We start from the raw sequence: 22,898 nt of genomic DNA on the forward strand, positions 1-22,898 counted from the left end.
AACGGACAATTCAAGAATCAATACATCGATTAATTCAAACTATCCGTATTAATCGATGTATCGAATCTCGAACGGGAAACTAAGGTTCACTCATAATGCAACTAACTAGTAACATGAAACAATATCGATATTTGAACAACGACATGTTACAATCATACCACTTTTTTAAAAATAGAGACATACCTCGAAAGATGCTCAGTGTCAATGACAACGAGTGCGGGGATGCAGTTACAGGGAAAACACTAACACAAATGTTGTAATGACGACATATAATCTGTACCATCAATGGGGGAAACTATCAGCTGGATCAATCATACTCAAATAACAATGCATCATGTTTGAGGTTTATAAAATAGTACAACCAGTAAAGAGGTTTATTTTAAGTGAAATAAGGATAATTTAAATATTTAGTCAAATGGAAACAAATTAAGTTTTGCCTAACATCTTAACTTGACCAGAACAGGGAAAAGCATACTCATGTATTCTTTAACATGTTGAGGGCAACAAGCTTCTTTCACATGATAATAATACCATTCCAGAGTTTCTATGTGCCCACTAATTTAATTACATTGAATTAGAGCTTGAATTACACAAAAATATTACTTCAATCAGTACAACATCCATTAACCAAGGCCCGATTTTGTAGGTGTATAACAATGTCAATTATGTACAAAAGTCAAGTAATTAAATTCCCTGTACGTAAGGGCATTCATGAGTGACATGAGGCTCATTTGTGTTGTTATTGTCTTTGAAAATTATTATATCTTTTGTTCATTTGTTTTCCATTATTTATGATTGCTCCATTTTTGGCTGCCTAGCTGGCTAGCTTTTAGATCAACGGAAACAATGGGTTGATTCTAAAGGGTAGAGGCCTAGTTGACTAAAGACAAGAGCAATTAGAAAATAGCATTTTTTAAGTAAAGTTCACATATGTATAAAATCATTGTATAACTTATATTTATTGTTGAAAAATATATCTAATTAAAAATATTTATACTAATTATTTTAGTTAAGACATGTAAATATTTTATTATTAGTTATATAATGACATATGAATAAAATATTTGATATTTTAAATTATTTTTTATTATATATTTTATCTTTTATGTATGAAGGATGAACCAATGTTTCTATTGTTTTCATGCCTTGTTGCTTCAAGATATATTGAATTAAGGCCATCTTTTCCTTTTTTGTTTTGGACATTTTAATGCTTTTAACAAGATCTTAATCACAGCTTAATAAGGAAAAAATATATTTCAACCAAGAGTGAATACTGTGAATGAATTTAGTAGGTCGGCAGAGATTGATACCAAAATGAGGAGGGGGAACAAAACCCAGAGGAGTTTATAATTTACAAACTATAAATCATGGTTTCAATACATCATGGATTTAGTATGCCAAGGCTTTGTATTGTTAACAAAGAGGGGGAAGAAAACTCAGCAAAGGTTATAATTTACAAACTATAAATTAGAGTTTTAATACATCTTGAATTTAGTAGGCCAAAGCTAGTATTCTTGTTCTACCATATTTTCTCAAGTTACTGAAAATGTCACATCCAATAGTTTCTCAACTCATGCAAAGAACACAGGCATACATGACGTGACACACATGTCACAACACAATCAGCATTTTTGCATGGTTAAAATTCCTGTTCAGATGGACCAAAATATGTTGTATTCAGATTAAAAATAAAAACAGTGGTGTGTTTGTCAGGTAAGTAGAGAGAGAATTCATCAAGAACATCTTACAGTTTGAGTTTTGTCAGGCTCTACTACAGGTTTGCTATGAGGATCAGTGGCAGTCTTTCCTGGTGAATCTGGGTTGCCACCTGTCTTTTTCTCATCCCTGGCCTTATTAAAAATCACTGTGAAACCTCAGCTGAGGTTGGATGATTGACATCCTATTCACCAAATTTTGGAAGTGGCCGGCCCTTTTCCTGTGGGATAATTACATTAGCCAATGCAAAATAAAGACTCAAAATATTTTTAAAATAATTCCTTAACATTTTATGAACTTGATAATTATATAACTGGAAAGAAAGTGTGTAAAGCTAATAACATAATAGATTTTCTATATACTACAAAAGTTTGATAAATGCATGTCTCAAATAATAAAGTTGGTTCCTATTAAGCATAAAAGAATGAAGACCAAACATCACACATAAAAGCAGACAAGTTTGATTAAAAGGAATAGCTGTTGTTGGCAAAGAACCCATACCTTAAGATCATAGACATGCTACTATTTGTATTATTGTAGTGTCAATTCACGTAAATTATTCTTCAAAATTCTTATTGAATCTCTAGAAAGAGGCATGTTTCTAATTGCCAGACACCTTTGCTTATCCATTATACATCACTCACACAAAGGTCAAGTCATCATTTAGAGTTTGGACAACACTTGACATAACTAATCACATATGATTTGTAGCACATGTACAAACCAAGTCATGACTCACACAAGGTTCTGTCTACTTTCTTGTTTTTTCTTTTCCCTACTCAGAGACTAGCAGTCATTCATTCCTACACTGTTCAGTGATTTAAAATCCATGGTATAGACTCTGTCCATCTTCTGAGAAAGTTGGATTTGTCCCGCTAGTTAGAAAAACTTTTATATTCTATACCATTCCAAATATTATGGGAAGATGAAACAGGATAAAGGTCTATGACATTGTACAATTTGACCTTTTATGGTTTGGTTTTTTAGCATTCTTGTTTCCTTTACACGGCTTAAGATCAACTTCCCTACTAGCCCTTTCTAATAAAATCTTGTTATTCTCTTTAAAAGAAAAAAATCTCTGGCCAAATTATTTAAGCAACAAGAACTTCGTCTATTTAGATACAATCATATCATATATCATATATCATACAATTAACAATTTGAATCACATCTACTCTCACCCATTAATAATCTAAAAGCAAGTTAACTATTATTGGCTCAATTAAGCTTCATGCTAAGTGGGTTTTTCTGTGAATTGACTTACCAGTCACGTTAGAACTGAGCTGATGATGAATTCACAATCTTCTAAAAGCCTGATTGATCTGAAAAATAATATCATAACTTTTAAATTTTATGAAAGTGCAAAGTTAATTGGGCGAGTGTCAAAGTTTGATCTCATTAAGAAATGGATTTCTAGAAGACACGCCACATCACATTTGTATCGTATTAAACAATTAGGTCCGAAAGAATAATGGTTCAATTTAAATACTCTCAAGTGTCCCCGAACAATAGCAAAACGTTGATCCTAATCTATGTTGAAAAGACACCCAAAAAAGAACAAATTACACATCTACAAAAGAAGAAAATGTTAAACACAAGAAATCACATATGATCCAATTTTTCGCCCTTTAGTTTTTTAAAATTTCGTTTAAGTGCGCACACATGCTTAGCTGTTAAACAAAGTGTTTTAGCAGTACAAGTATATATATTGTGGTCTTTACTTTATTAAGATGATTATCCATCCTTACCACACACGGATATTACTAGTACATATATACATTTTTATATGTTATTATTAAATTTAAAAGAATGGGAACATTATTATTAGGTTTGGTGGTGTTCAGAACTTGAATGTTTTACAGTTGGACCCCTAATCGTCATGCTGTTAAGGCACTTGGCCTTGCAATTAGGTCACATTTTGAGGGCCCCTACCATCATTATGAGGCTGTCCCTGAGGATGTGCAGGTCAGATGGTGGACGGAGTTTAAGGTGACTATATATGTTACTTCTTATGTATTTATTTATATATTTGCTTTTATCTTGTGATGTAATTGACAAACATTTTCTTTACTTTTGCAGACAAGAGTTACTTGGACAGCTCAGGATGAGTGGCAAATTAAAAAAGTGTATGAAACAAAAGTTAAAAAACGCCTTTCTGATATGCTCACCAAAGCTAGGGATAAGAGGAAGAGACCTCATTGGATAGGTGAACAGGCGTGGGTTGATCTTTTAATATATTGGGTGACTGATAAGAAGTTCAAGGATCAGTCTGCTCAAAATAAAATTAACCGGACTTCTAGTCGTGGTGGAGCAGTGCACACTACAGGACGCAAGTATCACCTTGACATTGCAGTAGGCCTAGTAAGTATCATTCATGAGTTATGTAAATTCTCCCATATATTATGCCATTATCAAATGGAAAGTATTTAGGGGTGTCCAAAAAATTATTTTGATCTGTGAACTACTTTAATACCAAAATGAATTAAACTATTAAAAACTGAATTATTTTATAAAAAACTAAACCTAAACTGTTTTAAGTTTTATTAATCAAACTGCTATTAAACATAGTTCAGTGCACTAGAACTAAACTGTTAATAATAGAAGCTTAGCTTTCAATTAAGCAGTGCCTGTTACCAACAACACTATATAATTTATGGTGGCTCTTAATAAGATCTGTGAATCTTTCATAAATTTCATCATAGAAGCTCTTGGCAATTTATTACTTAGACTTAAACATTAAATAACCGAAATTGATACTTGAATAATAATTTATGGTGGGGTTTGATTCAAATAATTTAAAGCCAAGATGGGAGATGACAAAATAACAGAAAATAGTTGCAGAACCCAAATTGGAATGTGTTGCAGGAACCTTCAGCAATGCCGTCAACAGAAAATTTGCAGCAGAGATCAGTTTAGCAAAAAAAATAAAAAATTCTTAAACATGTATCAGTTCTGTTCAGTTTTTTTAATAAAGAACCAATTCACTGAACTTGCAATAGTTCAGTTCTGTTCAGAATGAAAAATAAATGGTTCACTTTGGTTCTTAATAACCATGTTTTAATTCAGTTGAGTTCAGTTCAGTTTTAACTCTTGAACCAAACTATTAACCATCCTCTCTATTCTGTTTCCTTCTCTCTTCCCCTCTTTCTTTCTGTCTTTCTCTTTCCCACCTAAATTCTATATCATAATGCTTATAACTGTATAATTTTTGTAAGGAGCGTAAATATGGCAAACCTGTGGATCCAGACGTGTTGTTTCCTACTAACACCTCCTCCCACTTTGAGTAAAGTGTGCTTTCAGGTACTATGAATTGGACCTAATACACCTTGCTACCAGTGGTCACCCCTGAAACAGTGTAGAAGAAGAGAGAAAAGAAGAATGAGGGGAAAGAAGGTCACCAACATGAGACTTTTTATGAAAATCTTCTCTTCTCTCACGGTTTGACAAGAGTCATCACTGCTATGGGAGCAATATTCAGAAAAAGCAAAAGAATAAATGTTTGTTTGTGATTTTCCTAACGAAAAGTATTTTTTTTCTGAAATCATTTGATTTTCTCAAATGAGCAATATCAAAATGGGAAAGCGGGTGTTAACATGGATTGATTATTGTAAAAACTCAGCAAATATACATCCAATTAGTTTCGCTCAATTAATTTCATACCAACAAAAATCTAGCAACATAGCTATGATGTAGACCTCACCCAATATTTTTAACCCAATCGCAATCAACATCAACAAAGGAAGAGGTAAAAAAATGTGAGTAAAGGTAAAAAAAAAAAACTTAGCCAAAGCACAGGCTTCAAATTCCTGAAATGAGAAATTTAGAGTACTTACCTCGTAAGTTATGGTGGGTAGCGACGAAAGCCCTCCAACGACGTCCAAAGTTGCGGGTTTTGATTCGTAAGAGTAAGGAAAACCAAAAAAGGGGTAGAGAAGAGATGAAGAGAGAGGGAGAAGGTGAGAAATGGAAAGGAGAAAAGGAAGTGAGAAATCTGAGGGAAAGGGAGGGAGAGGGGCTAGGGTTCAGTAACGAAGAGGGGAAGGCCTTAGAATGCCACCGCGTCATTACCTAGGTTTTAACGGGCTTTGTTTTTTTTTTTTAACCCAACTACGACGGTTTTACACTAAAACCCGGCGTAAATTTTATATAATATAACATTCTAAGGCGGTTTTTAATAACCGCCTTAGAATGTATGTCGTAAAATGTAATTTTTTTCAAAATAATTGCAAAAATGCCACCGCGTCACTATTTAAATCGGTTATCTAAATAACCGTCGTAGCACAGGTGATGTAAAAGACAATATTTGTAGTAGTGTTGGGGGGAGAGGCATAAGGGTTGAATGGATAAGAAGGTGATGTGTTTGAATTTCCCTACTAATGTAACATAGTAATTGCTAACATGTGCAGATAAAAGAAATACGATTGTTTTGTAATTATCAATTAACCGTGACAGTGTAAAGAAAGGTTTTGCGGATTTGGTTCACTAAATGATGATTTATGAATTAAACCTCTGTTACTTATAATGCTTCAATTGATTCCAGTTTTGAAGGTGAATTAACCAAGGAAACAACAATTCCCTTTTAAAACACAAAGGTACATCTAATTTAATTGGATTGATCACTACTTTTGTGGTAAATATGTTGAATTCATTTGTTAATTTATTAGATCTACTTAAGCACTTTGTTTATTCATTTGATCATCAAATAATTAAACTTATTTTTGTAATTTAAAGTCCAAGTCCTTTCTCTATAGTTCTAATGAGTCGGTGCATTACTCAGGCCTTATCTGAAACGCCTACCGTCATTCAAAGAATTGATTCCTTGTGGTTCTAGTAATAGTAATTAGGTTCACTTCTTAGTTCTTACCTAAAACGCCTAAGGTCATTAAAAAAATCAATTTTGTGACACCTTCTACTTTAACGTACATATAAAATAAAAAATATATATAAAAATACATAATTTAATTAAATTAATTTTATTCAAATCACGTAAATAAATTTACGTGGGTAAAATTGTCATATTAGCTTCACTATTACCAAATAAAACTTATTAAAAATATCTTGGACTCAAAACGAGGTCGTTCAAGTTTACAAAAGAACTCAATTAAGCAGCAAAATAAAATAAAGTAAAATAACATGTTCAAAACATCATGCAATTGAAACAAAAACTCATGTCCTAATGTCACATTCTAGCAGAGAATTGTGTCTTAGTGTCCTCTAGCATAAGATTCTTTAAAGTCATCCACCTAATAATCTGCTCCCACGAACATAAGGTTCGAGATCATCACAAGATCCAAACACAAATAACACACAGAGAGTGAGTTATCATATTCCTAAACAGGTAGAGATAAATGAAGACACATATATAAGTATTTGTGTAACTTCACTTGTTCCAAGGATTTAATCACAAAATTATATTCTACACATTCACATTAATCACATATTCAAAACAACACATCTCAAGTACAATACAACATCTCACGCTCACATAATTCACTACACACCATCACGTAACAAATCATAATGATCATTACAAAGACGTTATGCAACAAATAAACTAAGACTCAATCCTATATGTAATGTGATACCATGTTTGTGAAAAACTTCGTCGGGTGCCTAGGAGTACATGACAAGACATACCACACATTGGTAAGTCAGGTCACTAAGTAAAATCATAGGAAGACTAGCTAGGGTCACGCTGTTTTTCAAGAATGTTCTAACCATGTGGGATTGATACAAACTTAAAGGAACACTCAAACCAAGTGTATTTACCCCCAAAGCCTAGACTCTTAAGAGTCTGTCAAGGCTTCTCCCTCTGGATTCAGGTCCAACCCAGAAAACATTTTAACATGCAAACTCTATCTATAAACTATACAAAACACACAACTCCTCAATTGTTCTGAAAATAATTTTAACTCGTCACTTGTCAAAGTGATTCAAGTCGTCGGGTTTTCATAGTGAATCCTATCACAATATTTGTTACGCATTAACTTGTTGCCTTTAAAAGATTTTACAGTTGTGTGATTGTACAGTTCATAGCTCACAATTCAATGCACACGGCATCTCAATACACGTGTGATATCACAATTTAACACATACTCAACTTGTCATTTACACAGTTCATCACATTTTCATAATCTCAAGACATTACATTATCACGCCTCATGCATCGCATACATATCACACTGTAATAATATTAATATGTTATGTTCATATGATTAATCATCTCATTAAAACAAACATTTAAAGTCATATATGTACCACTAAAGTTTGAACTATGCAATACACACAACTACTCAATTATTTTCAAAATCATTTTAACTCGGTGTGCCTCAAAGTGATTCAACTTGTTAGATTCTCACAGTAAATCCTATCATAATACTCATCGCACATTAACTCGTTGTCCTTAAAGGGTCTTACAATTGTGTGATTGTACAATTCATAACTCACAACTCAATGCCATCACTTTACACTTCACAATAACATGTATAATCACATTGATGAACGTATTAATCTCACACTTGTTCACAACACATGTCTCATCACACCTTCTCATTAACACATTATCACATCATGGGGAACAAAATCCCTCAATCAATTTCAAGAAAACATGCAAGAATAAAAATTCTCAAATTTTTAGGTTTCTAACATTCAAAGTCAAACACTCAATTAAATCATCCAATTCACATCAGGGCATCAATTGACTGGTCAAACATGAGTAATTTGTAATTGTCATTGTACAAGAAAAATTAAAACGCATAAAACACCTCAAAATTAACCCCAATTTGATACTCTAAGGATCCCTACACATGTTCACTCTAACTCCAATTGCGATAAACTTATCTCTTACCTCTAAGAGGGCTCACGTGTGTAGTTCGGTAGTGATAGCGATATCTCTGGTGGCTCTGCTAGGGCTTTCAAGTATTAGAGATAAAGAGAAGAGATTAGAGTCTTAATTTCACTATCTCCGAGTGAAGGATATTTCTCTTTCTACAGATATTATTTCTCAAATCCTAATGGTGGAAATATGCAGAAATGAGTTTCGAAGGTGCTGTCCAAATTTCAGGACGATTGAACGGTTAACGAATCCGATATCGTAGTTTTATTGGAACAAGTTTGAATATATACGAAAAAAAGAGTTTTGGTATAAGAAGAACAGAGACAAATTTAGGAGAAAAAAAAGAACATAGAAACACATCGTAATTATAAAAACTAACCTAGTATATTTCTATTTATAATTAGGGTACTTTGAACATATTATTTATTATATTTTTTTTATTTTATTATTTTATAAAAAGAAACTTTATTTTACACTTTTATTTAATAAATAATTAACTAAAACATCGCTTTATTTTTTTTAAATATTATTTTACTCTATTTATTTTTTAATATTATGAAATCTTTATTTTAATTAACAAAAATTCATTTATCTCATTTATTTAATTTCTAAAAATTCTATTAATTTTTGGTCCACATGATTAATCATTAAAACTCAGTTTCAATCCCATATCTCACCCCAAAATATTTACTTAATTCAATTAATTATAAAAATTCAAAATACATACTTAATATATATATATATATATATATATATATATATATATATATATATATATATCTAAAATGTATTTTGGGGTGTTACAAACTTTTCTCCTCGATGATCAACTGATGCCTCCCATATGGTTCGATTGCTTTTTCCCCTTCTAAGAGAGTTTAAAGCTAAGTATAATGGGTCCAAGCCTAGCTCAAAACAATGTTGAAAAAAAAAATCACAACCATTTTAACTGTCACTGTTTGCTCATTGTGATTCGTCTTTCTACGGAGTACGTATTTGGTATAAGTCCTTTCAAATACTGATTTGCTTGTAGAATTTGTATAGTTTTGGATCCATCACTCGTCTCTAATTAAGCTACCATATCTGAAATTAAGGTGCATTGTTATTGTCATGTAGGGTATGCATGCCTTTAAGAGCACATTTTATATGCATTAATTAAGTTTGTGACGTTGTTGTGGAGTAAATGTTTACATGTTTGATGCCATGTTTATAGAATTAATTTGGATTTAAAATTAATTTTGAGTTGAAATAATTTGAGTAGCTTTAATGTTGATATAAAATTTTATATTAAGTTCTCTTATAATTTATTTTTATTATAAAAATATTCAAAGATAAATCACTTTAATTCAAAATAATTATAATAAATATCAATTTTATAAATGCTCACTCAAACAAATCAATTCGATCCTATATTTTCTAAATTAAGAAAAGAATAATTTTTTTAGATAATATAATTTTTATCCTTCTTTATCAATTTTATTCTATTTTTTAGATTCAAATCAATTTGTCCATATTGTATGTTTTACTTAGGTTCCAAGCAAGAATAGTGACACTAAACACGGTTCCTTGTGTTCATTTCTACCAAATCTTTAGGGAAATTGTTGCAAGCTTGAGACAACTTACAACCTGATAGCGAAGTCAGCCTTCTAATTAATGAACAACCAGAATTAATCTAGAATGAACAATATATGTGACGACGATTATCTACAATTGTCATAACTTGTGTATAACAAGTGATTAAAAATCGAGAAAAAAGAAGAAAGAATCAGATCAGAGGTTCAAAAGTTCTAACATATTACGTTTTACATTATGAACTGGTAAAATGACCGTCTATTTTATTTTTATTGGATATATCAAATACACAAGTTGCAAGCAGAGAGTATGGCATGGTAATTACCTTTCAAAAAAAGCAATAAATATTATATAGTTAATGATGATGCTCATAAGAGGAAACAACATTCCCATAGGATTCACATATTCCAGTAACACCTGGAAGAATAGTGACTAGTGAGAGCTATGCTTGGTCACTTGTTTTGATATAATAGTTTAATTTATATATATATATATATATATATATATATAGAGAGAGAGAGAGAGAGAGAGAGAGAGAAGAGGGTCCCCTCCCTTGAGATGATCACTTAATTAAGTTGAGCACATCAAAATTAACTGTTTCAACACCTTTATCAATTATCATCACTTAAATTAAATCTCTCTAATTCATGTTTTACTGTTGCTGATTTGATAAAGCAAATTTTTAAAAATTTATATTTCAAGTATCAATCAATGGGTATTCGTTGAACCACAAAATGGTACCCACCACTACCCACTATAGCCGCACATGAAGAAAAGGCAACTCCACGAGCATAGATTCATGTTCTAAGAGATGTGTGTCTCCCAGAAAAACAAAACCGTGAGCATTCCCTCTTAGTATGTAACCACTCAAAGACAAAAGAGAATGAATAGGATTGTCCATATTGTGTGTTTTACTTAGGTTACAAGGAAGAATATTATAACTACCTCGATACTGGCATTTGGCAAATTAGGTCCATGCTTTTTCGGTATATTAAGCTCTATTCATCACTTTAATTTGTTTACATTAATCTATGAATTGAACTATTGAACACTATTTTTTTTTTTTACATTGCTTATGCTTATCTGGCTGTGTTCTTATACCTTCGTATTTTTTTTTAAAAAAAACTTTTAGCTAGCCACGGTATTTAGTGCTTAGTGCGCCTAATATTGTAAAATAGAAAAATTATCAAAAGTATAATATATAACTCAAACCTTTTTAGTTTGCACATTGTATCTATATAAAATAAGAATAATTAGTGTATGCTGAAAAAAAAAAGAATAAGTAGTGTATGACTTGACCATATAATTTTTTTACATAATTATCTAATCACAAATAATTATATATAACAAGTTATAACTTATAATTTTTTTTTTATCGATGATCACTTTTTATTTAGTTGACATTATAATTTTTTATACTACCAGTATATAAAAATTAAACTTATGAAGTTATGTGTATAAATGTGTGTAAAAATATTACTCAATTGTTTTTTTTTTTTTGGTTAATCATAACCTAGACATTAAGGCTGACTAAAAGCTATGGAAAATTAAAACAAAATTTTTTAACTTAAATAATAATTGAAATATATATTACAACGAGACAAAATGTGTAATAATCCAATTACTTGTTATGTTTGATTGATTTAGAAACACAATAGAATTAATTTAAACTAATGCGTTTTGGTTCTGTAACAAATTAATGGTATAGAATGAAGAAAATGAACAAAATAAAACCATTCTATCAATCTACTTCTGGTTATTCTATTTTGTTGTGTACATGCATGCATTGACATTTTTTTTTTAGCGAAACAAGCCGCAGAAGGAAAAGATATCTTACCCTGACATCCCTTAGGCCCAGCCTGAGAGACTCCATTGGACTAAAATAACATTGAAAAAGGAAAAAAAAAGAGAGTACAAAAGCATGGGAGAACATGAACCAAACCAATCAACAAAACAATTACAATCTGAACCTATAAGCAGACATATGAAATCTATTTTAGTTAAAATCATGAAGTGAAGCTTGGAAGACAGTCCCACCAAGTATAACCCTAAACAAGAATAGCATGGAAGACTAGTCAATTTACAAAAGTATTTCTCTCGAAACATGTGACCAACCAAAAAAACTAATATGCTTGGTAAAATAAACAACACCATCTATTTTTTAAGAAATTAACTAACCACCAATTTAAGAAACTTTTTAAAATATCTTGTAGATGAATTTAATTTTATAGGAATAAATATGTTTCTTTCCTTGAAAATACCATGATTTTTTGTTTTTGTTTCTATAAAAAATTATTTATTTATAATCCTTACATGAAATAATTTATTAAGCACACCCCTTATATAGGTTTAGTTCATTTCTCATTCTTATTTGTATGTTGACCCAAAGTTGATTATAAGTAATTAACTATCGTATGAATCTAGTAAAATAAGGTATTTTAAACTAATATTTTAAAAATTATTGACTGACTTTCTTATTTTGTGGAGGTGTGACTAAGATGCTTTAGGACACGCAAAACTACAAGCCATTGAAAAAAACAAAAGTTCACCTTGTTGCATACGGATACCTAAAATAACGAGTTGAACATAATCAGACCCAATTAATCCAAATCCCCATGTAAGTATCACTTATCCTTTTTTTCATCAACTTGGTTACGCAAAAAGTACAATAGATTATCATAACTTGTCTCCTCTACAGGTCTGTGTAGATTCTTTGACCTATATGTATCTTGGACAAATCAGAATTTCATAGGCATATGGGAGTCACCTTGGATATCCTTTAACTTCCACAGTATCCTATATACCTCTAAGATTTTGTAAAGTTATACAATTTTTTTAAAATTTATAACAATCTTTTTTATTGAAAAATATGATGTAATATTTTTTAAATCATTAATTAAGGAGGGTTAGTATAATCTATAATAATATCGCTAAATGTGTAATTTCACCAGATTTCATAAAAATTCAGTATTTTTTTTTCTTGGATGACAATTGAGACTATGTTAATATGTAACTAGCAATTATGATCACATTACCTATAGTGATCAACAAAGCCCGCATCACAAGTAATTTCACCTCCTCCAAAATGAACTCTCCAATTTCTGAGTTGCTGATTTTGAAGAAGTTGGGCATCAATGGGCATTTGAGGAAAGCTATCAGAATCAAGATGGTAACTTGATAGGACCTTTGTAACTCTTTAGATGGGGAGAAGAGAAATTATATGTGACGGGCTCGGTATATTGAGGACCATAGTCTTATTATAGTGTGTTAATCTAATAGGGTTGTCATTATTCCCTAATGGGCCAATACTGATATTTGTTCATTTAAGTCTATATCATTTGATTTGGTTGTCTAACGGGCTCACTTAATTTGATCATATAAAATAAAATTCACTAATGATAAATAAATAATATAATTGTCTTATAATATTAGCCCACATTAATTATTGGAATAGAAAATTCCAACAATCTCCCACTTGGGCTACATATTGTAACAATTTTATCAAAAATCCTTAAGCGTGCATCTGTATGTTATTTACCTTTAGACTTCCACCTTAACAACCTGGTCCATCTCATGCATCAATAATGAAATCATTGCGTCTTTGTGACTACAACAAATGTTACTAGACCCCAATCACTACCACATTAGTACACTCAATGACATAGGTCAATATGGATAAACAACATGAAAATTACATGCAATGCGATCTCAGTCATGCCTATTTCTAATTGGTCCAAACTTTATTCTTTATAGAGATCAATCCAAACGCAACATAAATATTGCAAACAAAACAAGCTTATAATGAAATGATTAATTTCAACTTTATTTCTGCAGAAAATTCAAACAACAAAATATTTGTAAACCATAAGATATAGAACATAAGTAAGACTCCCACTCAACTAAGGTACTATCAGAAATTACACCCATATGAACATTGTGCTCATGAAAAACTTAAGTGTCATACCTCTAGTAAGTGGATCAACTAGCATGAAATGAGTCCTTATATGTTCTATACAAATCTATATTTTCTGAATTCTTTATTTAACAATCAAATATTTTATGTCAACAAACTTTTACTTAGTTGAATCCTTAATAAGACCACTAAGATATTGTCCCAATAAACATCCGATGACTACTTAATGTTGGCGACAACAGGCAAACTAGTTATAATAATTTAGCAATCATAAATTCTAGTATGATGTCTCACAGCAAAATATTAATCTCTAAACTTTTAGACTTTCGATATGAAAACATGTAGTTTCATGTTCTCTTCAATTAACGCATAATGCACTTTACTACTTTCTAGTGTTGTATACCAAGATTACTCATATATCACCTTAGGACTCCCACAAAAAAAATTATTTTTGGACAATAAAAAAATAAACTTAAGTATACATGATAAATTGTAATATAAATGCTTTGCAACAATAAGTTGTATGATGATAGTAGGATGTCATCAACATATAATATCAAAATAATAAATTTACTCTCATTAAACCTTTAGCACACATAATCATAAACCAAATTTACCTCAACATCATAAGAGACAATCTTGATGAATTTTGTAATACCATAGATGAGAGACTTGTTTAAAAGCATAAATAGATTTCTTTAGTTTGCACACCATAGACTTTAGATCATCTTAAACAAGATTTTCTGGTTGTATCATATAAATTGTTTCATCAATGTTTCCATTTAGAAATGTAATCTTTACATCCATCTATGCAAAACAATTATCAAAATGATCTCTAGTGTCATTGAAGTCCCAAGAAAGTCTCTCTAAGAAATCCAAGAGAAAGTCTCTTTGTGATCCTTGTCTTATTTCTTATAAAACTTTTGGCCACAAGACAATCTTTATATATCTCAAAATTATCCATTGAATCCCTTTCAACTATAGATATTTATCTACAAGTTATGGGTTTCACACTTTCAAGCAATTTGACGATATCCCAAATGTCATGTTCAACCATTGGTTTTATTACATCATTTATGGCATCAATCCACTTGAGAGTTAGAGCACAACATGACTTGACTAAGGTCAATTAGACCTTCTCAGTCAACCTAATGTTATATTCATGTTCTTAAAGAAATATGGCATAATCATATCAAATTACATTTTTTCTTTCTCTAGTGGATTTTCTTAATAACACTGCTATGACTGAACATTCCTAAATGTGTATATGCCTAATGTTGGAATTTCCCCAAACTCATATCTATAGGATAGTGACTACTTTAATTGGTACCCTAAAAGGATATAAATTACACTGTTTAATTTCTTTCCCCAAAGTGACTTTGGTATAGAAGAATTAAACATCTTACCATATCTGTACAAGTCTGGTTTCATCATTCTGCAACTTTATTCATGCTAGGTTTGCCTAACATTACATGTAAAATTTTTTTTACAATTATTGAAGAAAAACACATGGGGGACTCCAAACATTGTACCTTATGTCATATATACCATAGTAATCTCCACGGTCACATTTGACAACCTTAATTTTCTTTCTTTTTGTTAGTTGAAATTCAACTTCATCTTTAAAAGACTGAATGTCTAGAGGCCAAAACTTCTCATAATTTTAATAAAGAGAAATCATCTATAAACATAATAAAATATATTTGTTCATTCCATGAATCCATAAGGAATATAACACAAATATATGCATGTATTAGTTTTGAGACATCCTTATTTCTTTCAGCACCTGAATTCCATTTTGTTTATTTATTTTCCCTTTATATACTCAATATAGACTATAAGGTCCAACCAATATAAAAGATTCAGAATTTCCTATACACACAAGCATCCAAATTATCTATTAAGAGATATGACTTAAGCGCTTATGTTATAAAATAATGAAATTCTCATTTAATTTTAAGTTTTGTACCACCCAAAAAATGTTTGCAATAGGAAAACTCAAATATCCATAAAAGAACTCATAACTTGCAACATTTGAATCACACAAGAGACTAACTTTATTATTTCTAATTGAAAAAAAATAACTATATTTGTCCAAATTAGAAATAAAATTTGGTTTGATAAATAGCTCAATATATGTCTCAATCAAATTCAAATGAAATTAAGTCTTTTAAATCAACATAAAAGTTCTCATAGCTTCAACTATAACTTTATGTCATTGCCCACATAGAGGAATCTTTTATTATCACTTGGCGGATATCTCCATAAGTAGCATCGTATAGACATGCTTTTGTGAGTAGTAGAACCAAAATCTAACCATTAACATCCTTCGGTACAAAACTAAATTAACTTTAAAACAAACAAAAATGATAAGTTTATGATTTTCACACACTAAATAGTATAAATAGGACCTTTTTTTATATATATGCTTCATCCTACAAAAGCAAAAAGAAATTTTTTTATCTTGTTTTTTTGTTTCTTCTCTAGAAAAAAAAAATTATGCAATATCTTAAACTCTCAACTGACTTCCTTCAAACTCTAAATTTTATATATGCAACTTTGGAATTTAAATAATATGAGTAATTTAAATCATAGTAGTAACAACAACAACAACAATTAAAGAAGAGAACAATAAACATACAATGCTCAGATAATTTTTATGGTAAATTCCAAGACCCAAACAAGATACCTAACGCACCATTAATCCTTAATCTTTAGATTGAAAAAGACTAACTGCAAGTGATACTCTCAACACATTGATCAAACATTGATGATAAGTCTTGTCAAATAAAGATTGTCTTTAAACACTCCATTGCTCACATGAAAAACTTATATGATGATTATTCCGGTCAAATAATGATTGTCTTTGAACATTTCATTATTCACATGAAAAATCACACTATTTATAATCGTCACAAGTTTATCATCACAAGCATGCAATTATTCTGCCAAATTATGTCTTCCTTTGGGCCGAGCACAATTTGCATGAATAATTTCATGCAACATCCATATAAATTTAATCAAATCAACTTACGTGACAGATGTTACTTTGCCAACATGTTGTTTCAATCAATTTAACCAAAAAATACAAGACAATTTAATATAATAAATGTGAGGTCTTCAAATTACATAACTTTCACATATAATTCAGTTATATAAAAATATATATAACAGAACATGCAAATATTTTGCAGAACATACCTATCACAAGATATTCAGCACAACATTAATTCATAGTCTTTGGACAGAGAAATTAATTTGTAATTGGTACTCTCAACGCAATGATCAAATATTGACAATAATTTCTGTCAAATCATAGTCTTTCTTTGGACCGACTATAATTTACATGAAAATACCTTATAATGATCACACATTTATCATCACAGGTACAAAATTATTTGGTCAAATTGTGTCTTCCTTTGGGTTAAGCACAATTCGCATAAATAATTTTATACTAATATCTATGCAATTCTAATTAAATTAATTTACGCAATAGAGATTGTTTTGACAATATATCATGTCAATCAATTTAATTAAAAATCACTAGATATACAAATAAATGGGAAAAATCTGGTATTGCTAAATTAACTATAATCATGATAGCAAAAAATATAAAATATTAATTATGTCAAGTAAATATCATATCCTTCAATTATATTTAATGCTATCATTAATTTATACTTAAAATACCACAAGCATCCTTGTTTTGTTTCTTTTGCTTAGAGCATCCTTAGTTTTCATTTTTTTATTCTTAGAGGTTGAACTTAAATGAGCACTTTCAAATGTGTCTTTCTATCGCCTCTCTTCCTCTTGCACGCAATGAGATATAAACTCAATAATAGATCATTTGTCCTTCTGAGTGTTATAGCTCATTTTGAATTGCCCAAAGTGTACAATAAGTGAGATCAAAACTAAATGCACCAGCAGTTCTTCACCAAACTCTATCTTAAGTGTTTTTAGTTTTGATGTCAAGTTAGACATTTTCATTATGTACTCCTTTATATAACTTTCCCCCTCCTTTTTTTTTAACAAAAAAAATAATAACAAAAAAAATAAAAAAAAAAAACAAAAATTGCACGCATAAAAACTTCCTTATATATATTATGAACAATAGCCATGAAGAGAAGTCGTTCACAAATCCAAATAAGGATGATAAAAAAAAAATACACCCGAATTTAAATCAAATATCCAATTTACCAACAATTAATATGTGTTGTTAAAAAAAAACACTTGGGTTCATATAACCAAAGCAATCCAAGTATAATTGGAATGAAATAACTTTAAATCTCAATAATCTAATAGTAATGGCGGCTCTGATACCACTTGTTGAAATTTTAGGAGATCTTTATAAAATACCAATAACCACCAAAAACACATTAAATCAGATTATTAGGAAGAGTTTTAGGAATACTTTGATCCATAATGATTGATCAACAAACGCAGCAGAATTTGAATCAGTAGGTAACCGGTGGCTTCATGGTTCTTCCTCAACTGGAACCTCTTTATTCCTTAATAGGACATTCGTAACTCTTCAGATGGGGAGAAGAGAAACTATATGTGACGGCACAGTATATGGGGGACCATAGTTTTCTTATAGTGTGTTAACCTAATAGGGTTCCTATTATCCCCTAACGGGCCAACAATGACATCTACTCTCATTTAAGTCCATATCATTTGATTTGATTGTCTAACAGGCTAAAAAATTCCAACAATTTTCCCATTGGACTTATGTGATAGTGCATATTTTGTCACTTAATTTTTTTTTTAATTTTGCCATCCTATTATTCATTTTTTTTATTTCACCGTTCAGTTAAGTCTTTGTCAAATGTCTAATAGCCTGATGACATGGTATGAATGAGTTGGCTACTTACATGCTACGTATGAATAAATCTCAAAATGTATAAAAAATTAAAATAGATTTAATTATATATTTTATCACTTAATTATTATTATTTTGGAAGTTTTATCACCCAATTTTTTTTGTGTATTTTATTATTATGTTTTCAATTTTTACTTAATTTTTCACCTAAAGTTTTTTTTCCTTGCATCTTACCATCAACATTTTCTAATATTCATACATTTTATCAATATTGATAAGAAAATGATATTGCTTTGCAAAAAATAGTAACAAAAAGACATCACTTTTAAACCACATGTTAACACTTCGTTATGCATTTAATGAATCTTGATCTAGTTTGTTTTTAAGAAAAAATAGAATTTAATTGAATAAAATCATTGTTTAAAATTATTTTTTAAAATTTTAAAATTTAAATTATATAATTTTAAATATTTAATGAAGTGTCAATCATTTGATACTTTATTAAATAAATTTTATCTAATGTATACTGTTTTTTTTAATAAATATAAGTGGACATGCACAATAAGATTACATAATTATAAATGTATAATTTATCTAAAATTTGGTATTTATGCATATTAAGTTATCATCAAAATATTCAACAATTAGATTAACAATATTAGTCTACAAAAGAAACTTATCGAAAATAGTAACTCTACCTAAAATTCCTACTAGGGTAGTAACTTGAATTTTCTTAGGGGTGTTAGCAGGTCGGTTTGGACTGATTTTAGCCAAATTCAAGACCTAATCAATCAAATTTGATTGGTTTAGTTTGATTCGGTTTTCACAATTTTTCTTGAAACTCAACCCAACCCAATCCATTCATGAATCGTTTGATTCGGTTCGGACCAACGGGTTACCTATTTAAATTTGATTTTTTTTTTCTTAAAACTACTATTTTATATCATGATTCATGCAAATATTCAATACTATTAACACAATATTATCAAATGTTTGAAAATAGTAAAATTAATTCATTTAATATCATTATCATAATATTCTAAAATAGACTAATACAAATTAAAATAAAATATTCTTCAACGAGATTTACTATAATAGTTTGAATAACAACTATTTCCTGTAAACTAATTTTTTACAATAAGCTTTGCTGCAACCAAATTTGTTGAAACAAATGAATAAAATATGATCCATTAATATTATAAACATGGCAGAAAACATAAATATGAAAAAAGGTATAACAAATAATAATGTACCTGAAAGTAACTTAAGAAATTTCAACACTAATAGTCCCAACACATGTAGTTGCAATACTTAGTTCCAATATTAACAGTATTTAAAGCCAAACCAAAAATCTTTAAAAGTTTTGATTGGACCTATAAATCTTAATCCGTGACCCAACCCGTACATGAACAGTTTTAGTAGGTTCGATTCAATTTTGATCTAAATATATAAATGATCAAACCTAAACTGTTTGGATCAATTTGGGTTAATTTGGGTTTACAAATGACCCATACCCGTGAATACTCCTAACCTTTTTACTCAAGTTTATATTTGGTATAATTCGTTTATAAGTTAGCTGAAAGTGTATAAGTTAATTGATTTGATAAAAAAAATGTTTGATAAGATTAACTATAAGCTAATTGATCAATATCAAACAACTTAAAATAACATATTTAAGATTTTTAATATTTAAATTTATTTTTGATAACTTATCATATTTGAAAGTAGGACAACAATTTTTTTAAAAAAATTTTGTATTATAAAAGAATGATAAAGATTCGGTAATTTGTTTAAAATCAAATTTTTTATGAGCTAATATTGTTTTAAATCTATTCTTTTCCTTTTTTTGAAAATAGTTTTTTTTCAAAATTAAATAAACTTATATCGTTCAAAACAAATTTTTATTTTTCAAAATATTTTTTTTAATAATATTATTTTAAAACAAATAAGAATTTTGATTTTTTTATTAAGTTTTGTTTAGCGACCAAATATTTAAAATTAAAAAAATAAGCAATGTAATAATTCATTAAAATAAATAGTTTGACATTAAAAAAATAAAAAAGTAGAAATTCAAGTTTCTAAAAACAATAAATAAATAAATATGTGATCTAGTGTCTAGTTTTTCATAATAAAGTAACAATATTAAAATTGGTAAAAGAGTTGTTCAATTAAATAAAACGAATATTTTTTAAATAAATTAGTAAGAAAAAAATTAAAAAGAAAGAAACCCAATAACTTATAACTCAGCTTATTTTTCATATGCTAACTTAGCTTATAACATAACTTAGCTTATAACCTACTTAAAAATGATTTTTCAAATTAATTATTTTCCGTTATTCGTAATGTGGAAATATTTGACATTATCCTTTAGTCACATTTTCACAAAATATTTCGTTGTATATTCAATCTCTGAACTTGTAAATTCTATTTGTAAAATTCAATCTCTCATATTCTTTTTTCCCCTCTTTAATTTCCAGAAAATGTTCCAATTTGAATTCATAAGCAATATTGCCAGTGACGGGGACATTTAGTCAAAGTTGCACTACCAGGTTTTGCAATTAGTTGTCGCTAATTAAAAATTGGCTAGTCATTGTTTTCCTCAAAAAGGTATGCCTATGTGTCTTTCTCACATGCTCCCCAACATGACTTCCTTTGATTTGGTTTCCGTTCTATTTGTTAACGTAAACGAATAAAATAGGATATGCATGCTATCTCCCGAACTTTAAAAATTATCAAAGAAAATATTACCAATAAAATATGAACACTTAAAAAGTTAACTTTGGTGCTAGATAAAAAGAAGGGAAGACTGTGGAACTTATCATTGAGTGGGATGACTCAAATTGGTTGCACATGGGTTCACCAATGATATTCTTAAACACCCTATAATTATATATAAATAAAATGTCATATAAGTTAGAATCGGCTAATAATATAATAATCCGCTTGAAATTCATTAACCTCCTCAGCGTACCATTCCAATTATAGGCCACCGTCAATAACCATATTCTAATTAAATTTTCTTAGGTTAAAGTTAGGTTTCAGATTGGAATACATAAATCAAATGTATATAGTTCACATACCAACCTGTCAAAAAAAAAAAAATTGGCATACCAACATAAGAAAAGGTAGTTCAGATGAGAAAAAAAACTGTTAATTTATAGACAAAATTATTTTGTAACTGACTACGGTAGAATAAAACAAGAAAAGGTTAAAAAAATGTCATATATGTAACGGAATTTGATATTAGTAAGGAATTACATTGAAAGAGATCAAATAGTTTCATTGCACTAATGATGACAAGTTTTTTTAACAGATGGCATCATTAATTATTTGAGTAAGAAATTCATTATAATTGGGTTTAATTAAAGTTGTCAGTTTATAGTAGAATAAAAAATCATTACCGAAACATACAAATACCCATAATAAAGGAAAAAGTTAAAGGTGTACCAGAAAAAGAAAGTATGGAAAAATAGAAGTAATTATGATGGATTTGGTTTGTATTTTCATTTTATGTTTTTATTTTTTGAAAACTGTTTTTATTTTTAAAAAATTTGAATTATGAAAATATGTTTGGTTTGACTTTTTGTTTTTTATTGTTATAAAATAAAAATACTGAAAATATATGATATATTGACTTATCTTTTTTATATTTTTAGATTAGCTTAAAATTATATTTATTGTCACTACAATTTTATTTTAATCGAAATGAGATTTCTGATCTCAACTGAAAATGAGAATTTATTATTTTCATTGTGTTGTTGTTTCCTGTTTTCTGTTTTCAGTGAAGATGAAAACATAAAACAATCAAACCAAACATCCCCTTAGATATTCATCAATACTCTACTCAGTTGTGATTTTAACTTTTCAAACCTAATATTAATTTTTTTTACTTATATGATATTTCTTATAATATTGTCAAAAACAAAAAATGAAATAATAATTATACTTTATTTTTTTGAATAGAAGAAGTATCTAATTCCAGTGAAGTAACTAAATTCAATTTTATTATTTTTTTGAAGTGTGCATTTAATTTGATATTGGAAAAT

The 22,898-nt window shown here is 29.2% G+C and overlaps 1 protein-coding gene across 1 annotated transcript; it reads left to right on the plus strand.

Annotated features, from left to right (window-relative positions):
* Positions 1–3,567: 3,567 nt before the first annotated feature.
* LOC106797118 (uncharacterized) lies at positions 3,568–4,632 on the plus strand. Its single transcript, XM_041010375.1, has 3 exons — positions 3,568–3,705; positions 3,796–4,077; positions 4,582–4,632. The coding sequence occupies exons 1-3, from the start codon at positions 3,568–3,570 to the stop codon at positions 4,630–4,632; spliced, it is 471 nt and encodes a 156-aa protein (XP_040866309.1).
* Positions 4,633–22,898: the final 18,266 nt, after the last annotated feature.

This window comes from Glycine max, chromosome 16 (assembly GCF_000004515.6).
Source record: "Glycine max cultivar Williams 82 chromosome 16, Glycine_max_v4.0, whole genome shotgun sequence".
NCBI lineage: Eukaryota > Viridiplantae > Streptophyta > Magnoliopsida > Fabales > Fabaceae > Glycine > Glycine max.

What these genes read in the sequence shown, in the direction of transcription:
- LOC106797118 (XM_041010375.1), top strand. Translation starts at nt 3,568, where the DNA reads ATGTTTTACAGTTGGACCCCTAATCGTCATGCTGTTAAGGCACTTGGC. An exon ending in GATGGTGGACGGAGTTTAAG is followed by an intron (nt 3,706 to 3,795) that starts GTGACTATATAT and finishes TTACTTTTGCAG; the next exon opens with ACAAGAGTTACTTGGACAGC. An exon ending in TTGACATTGCAGTAGGCCTA is followed by an intron (nt 4,078 to 4,581) that starts GTAAGTATCATT and finishes AATGTGTTGCAG; the next exon opens with GAACCTTCAGCAATGCCGTC.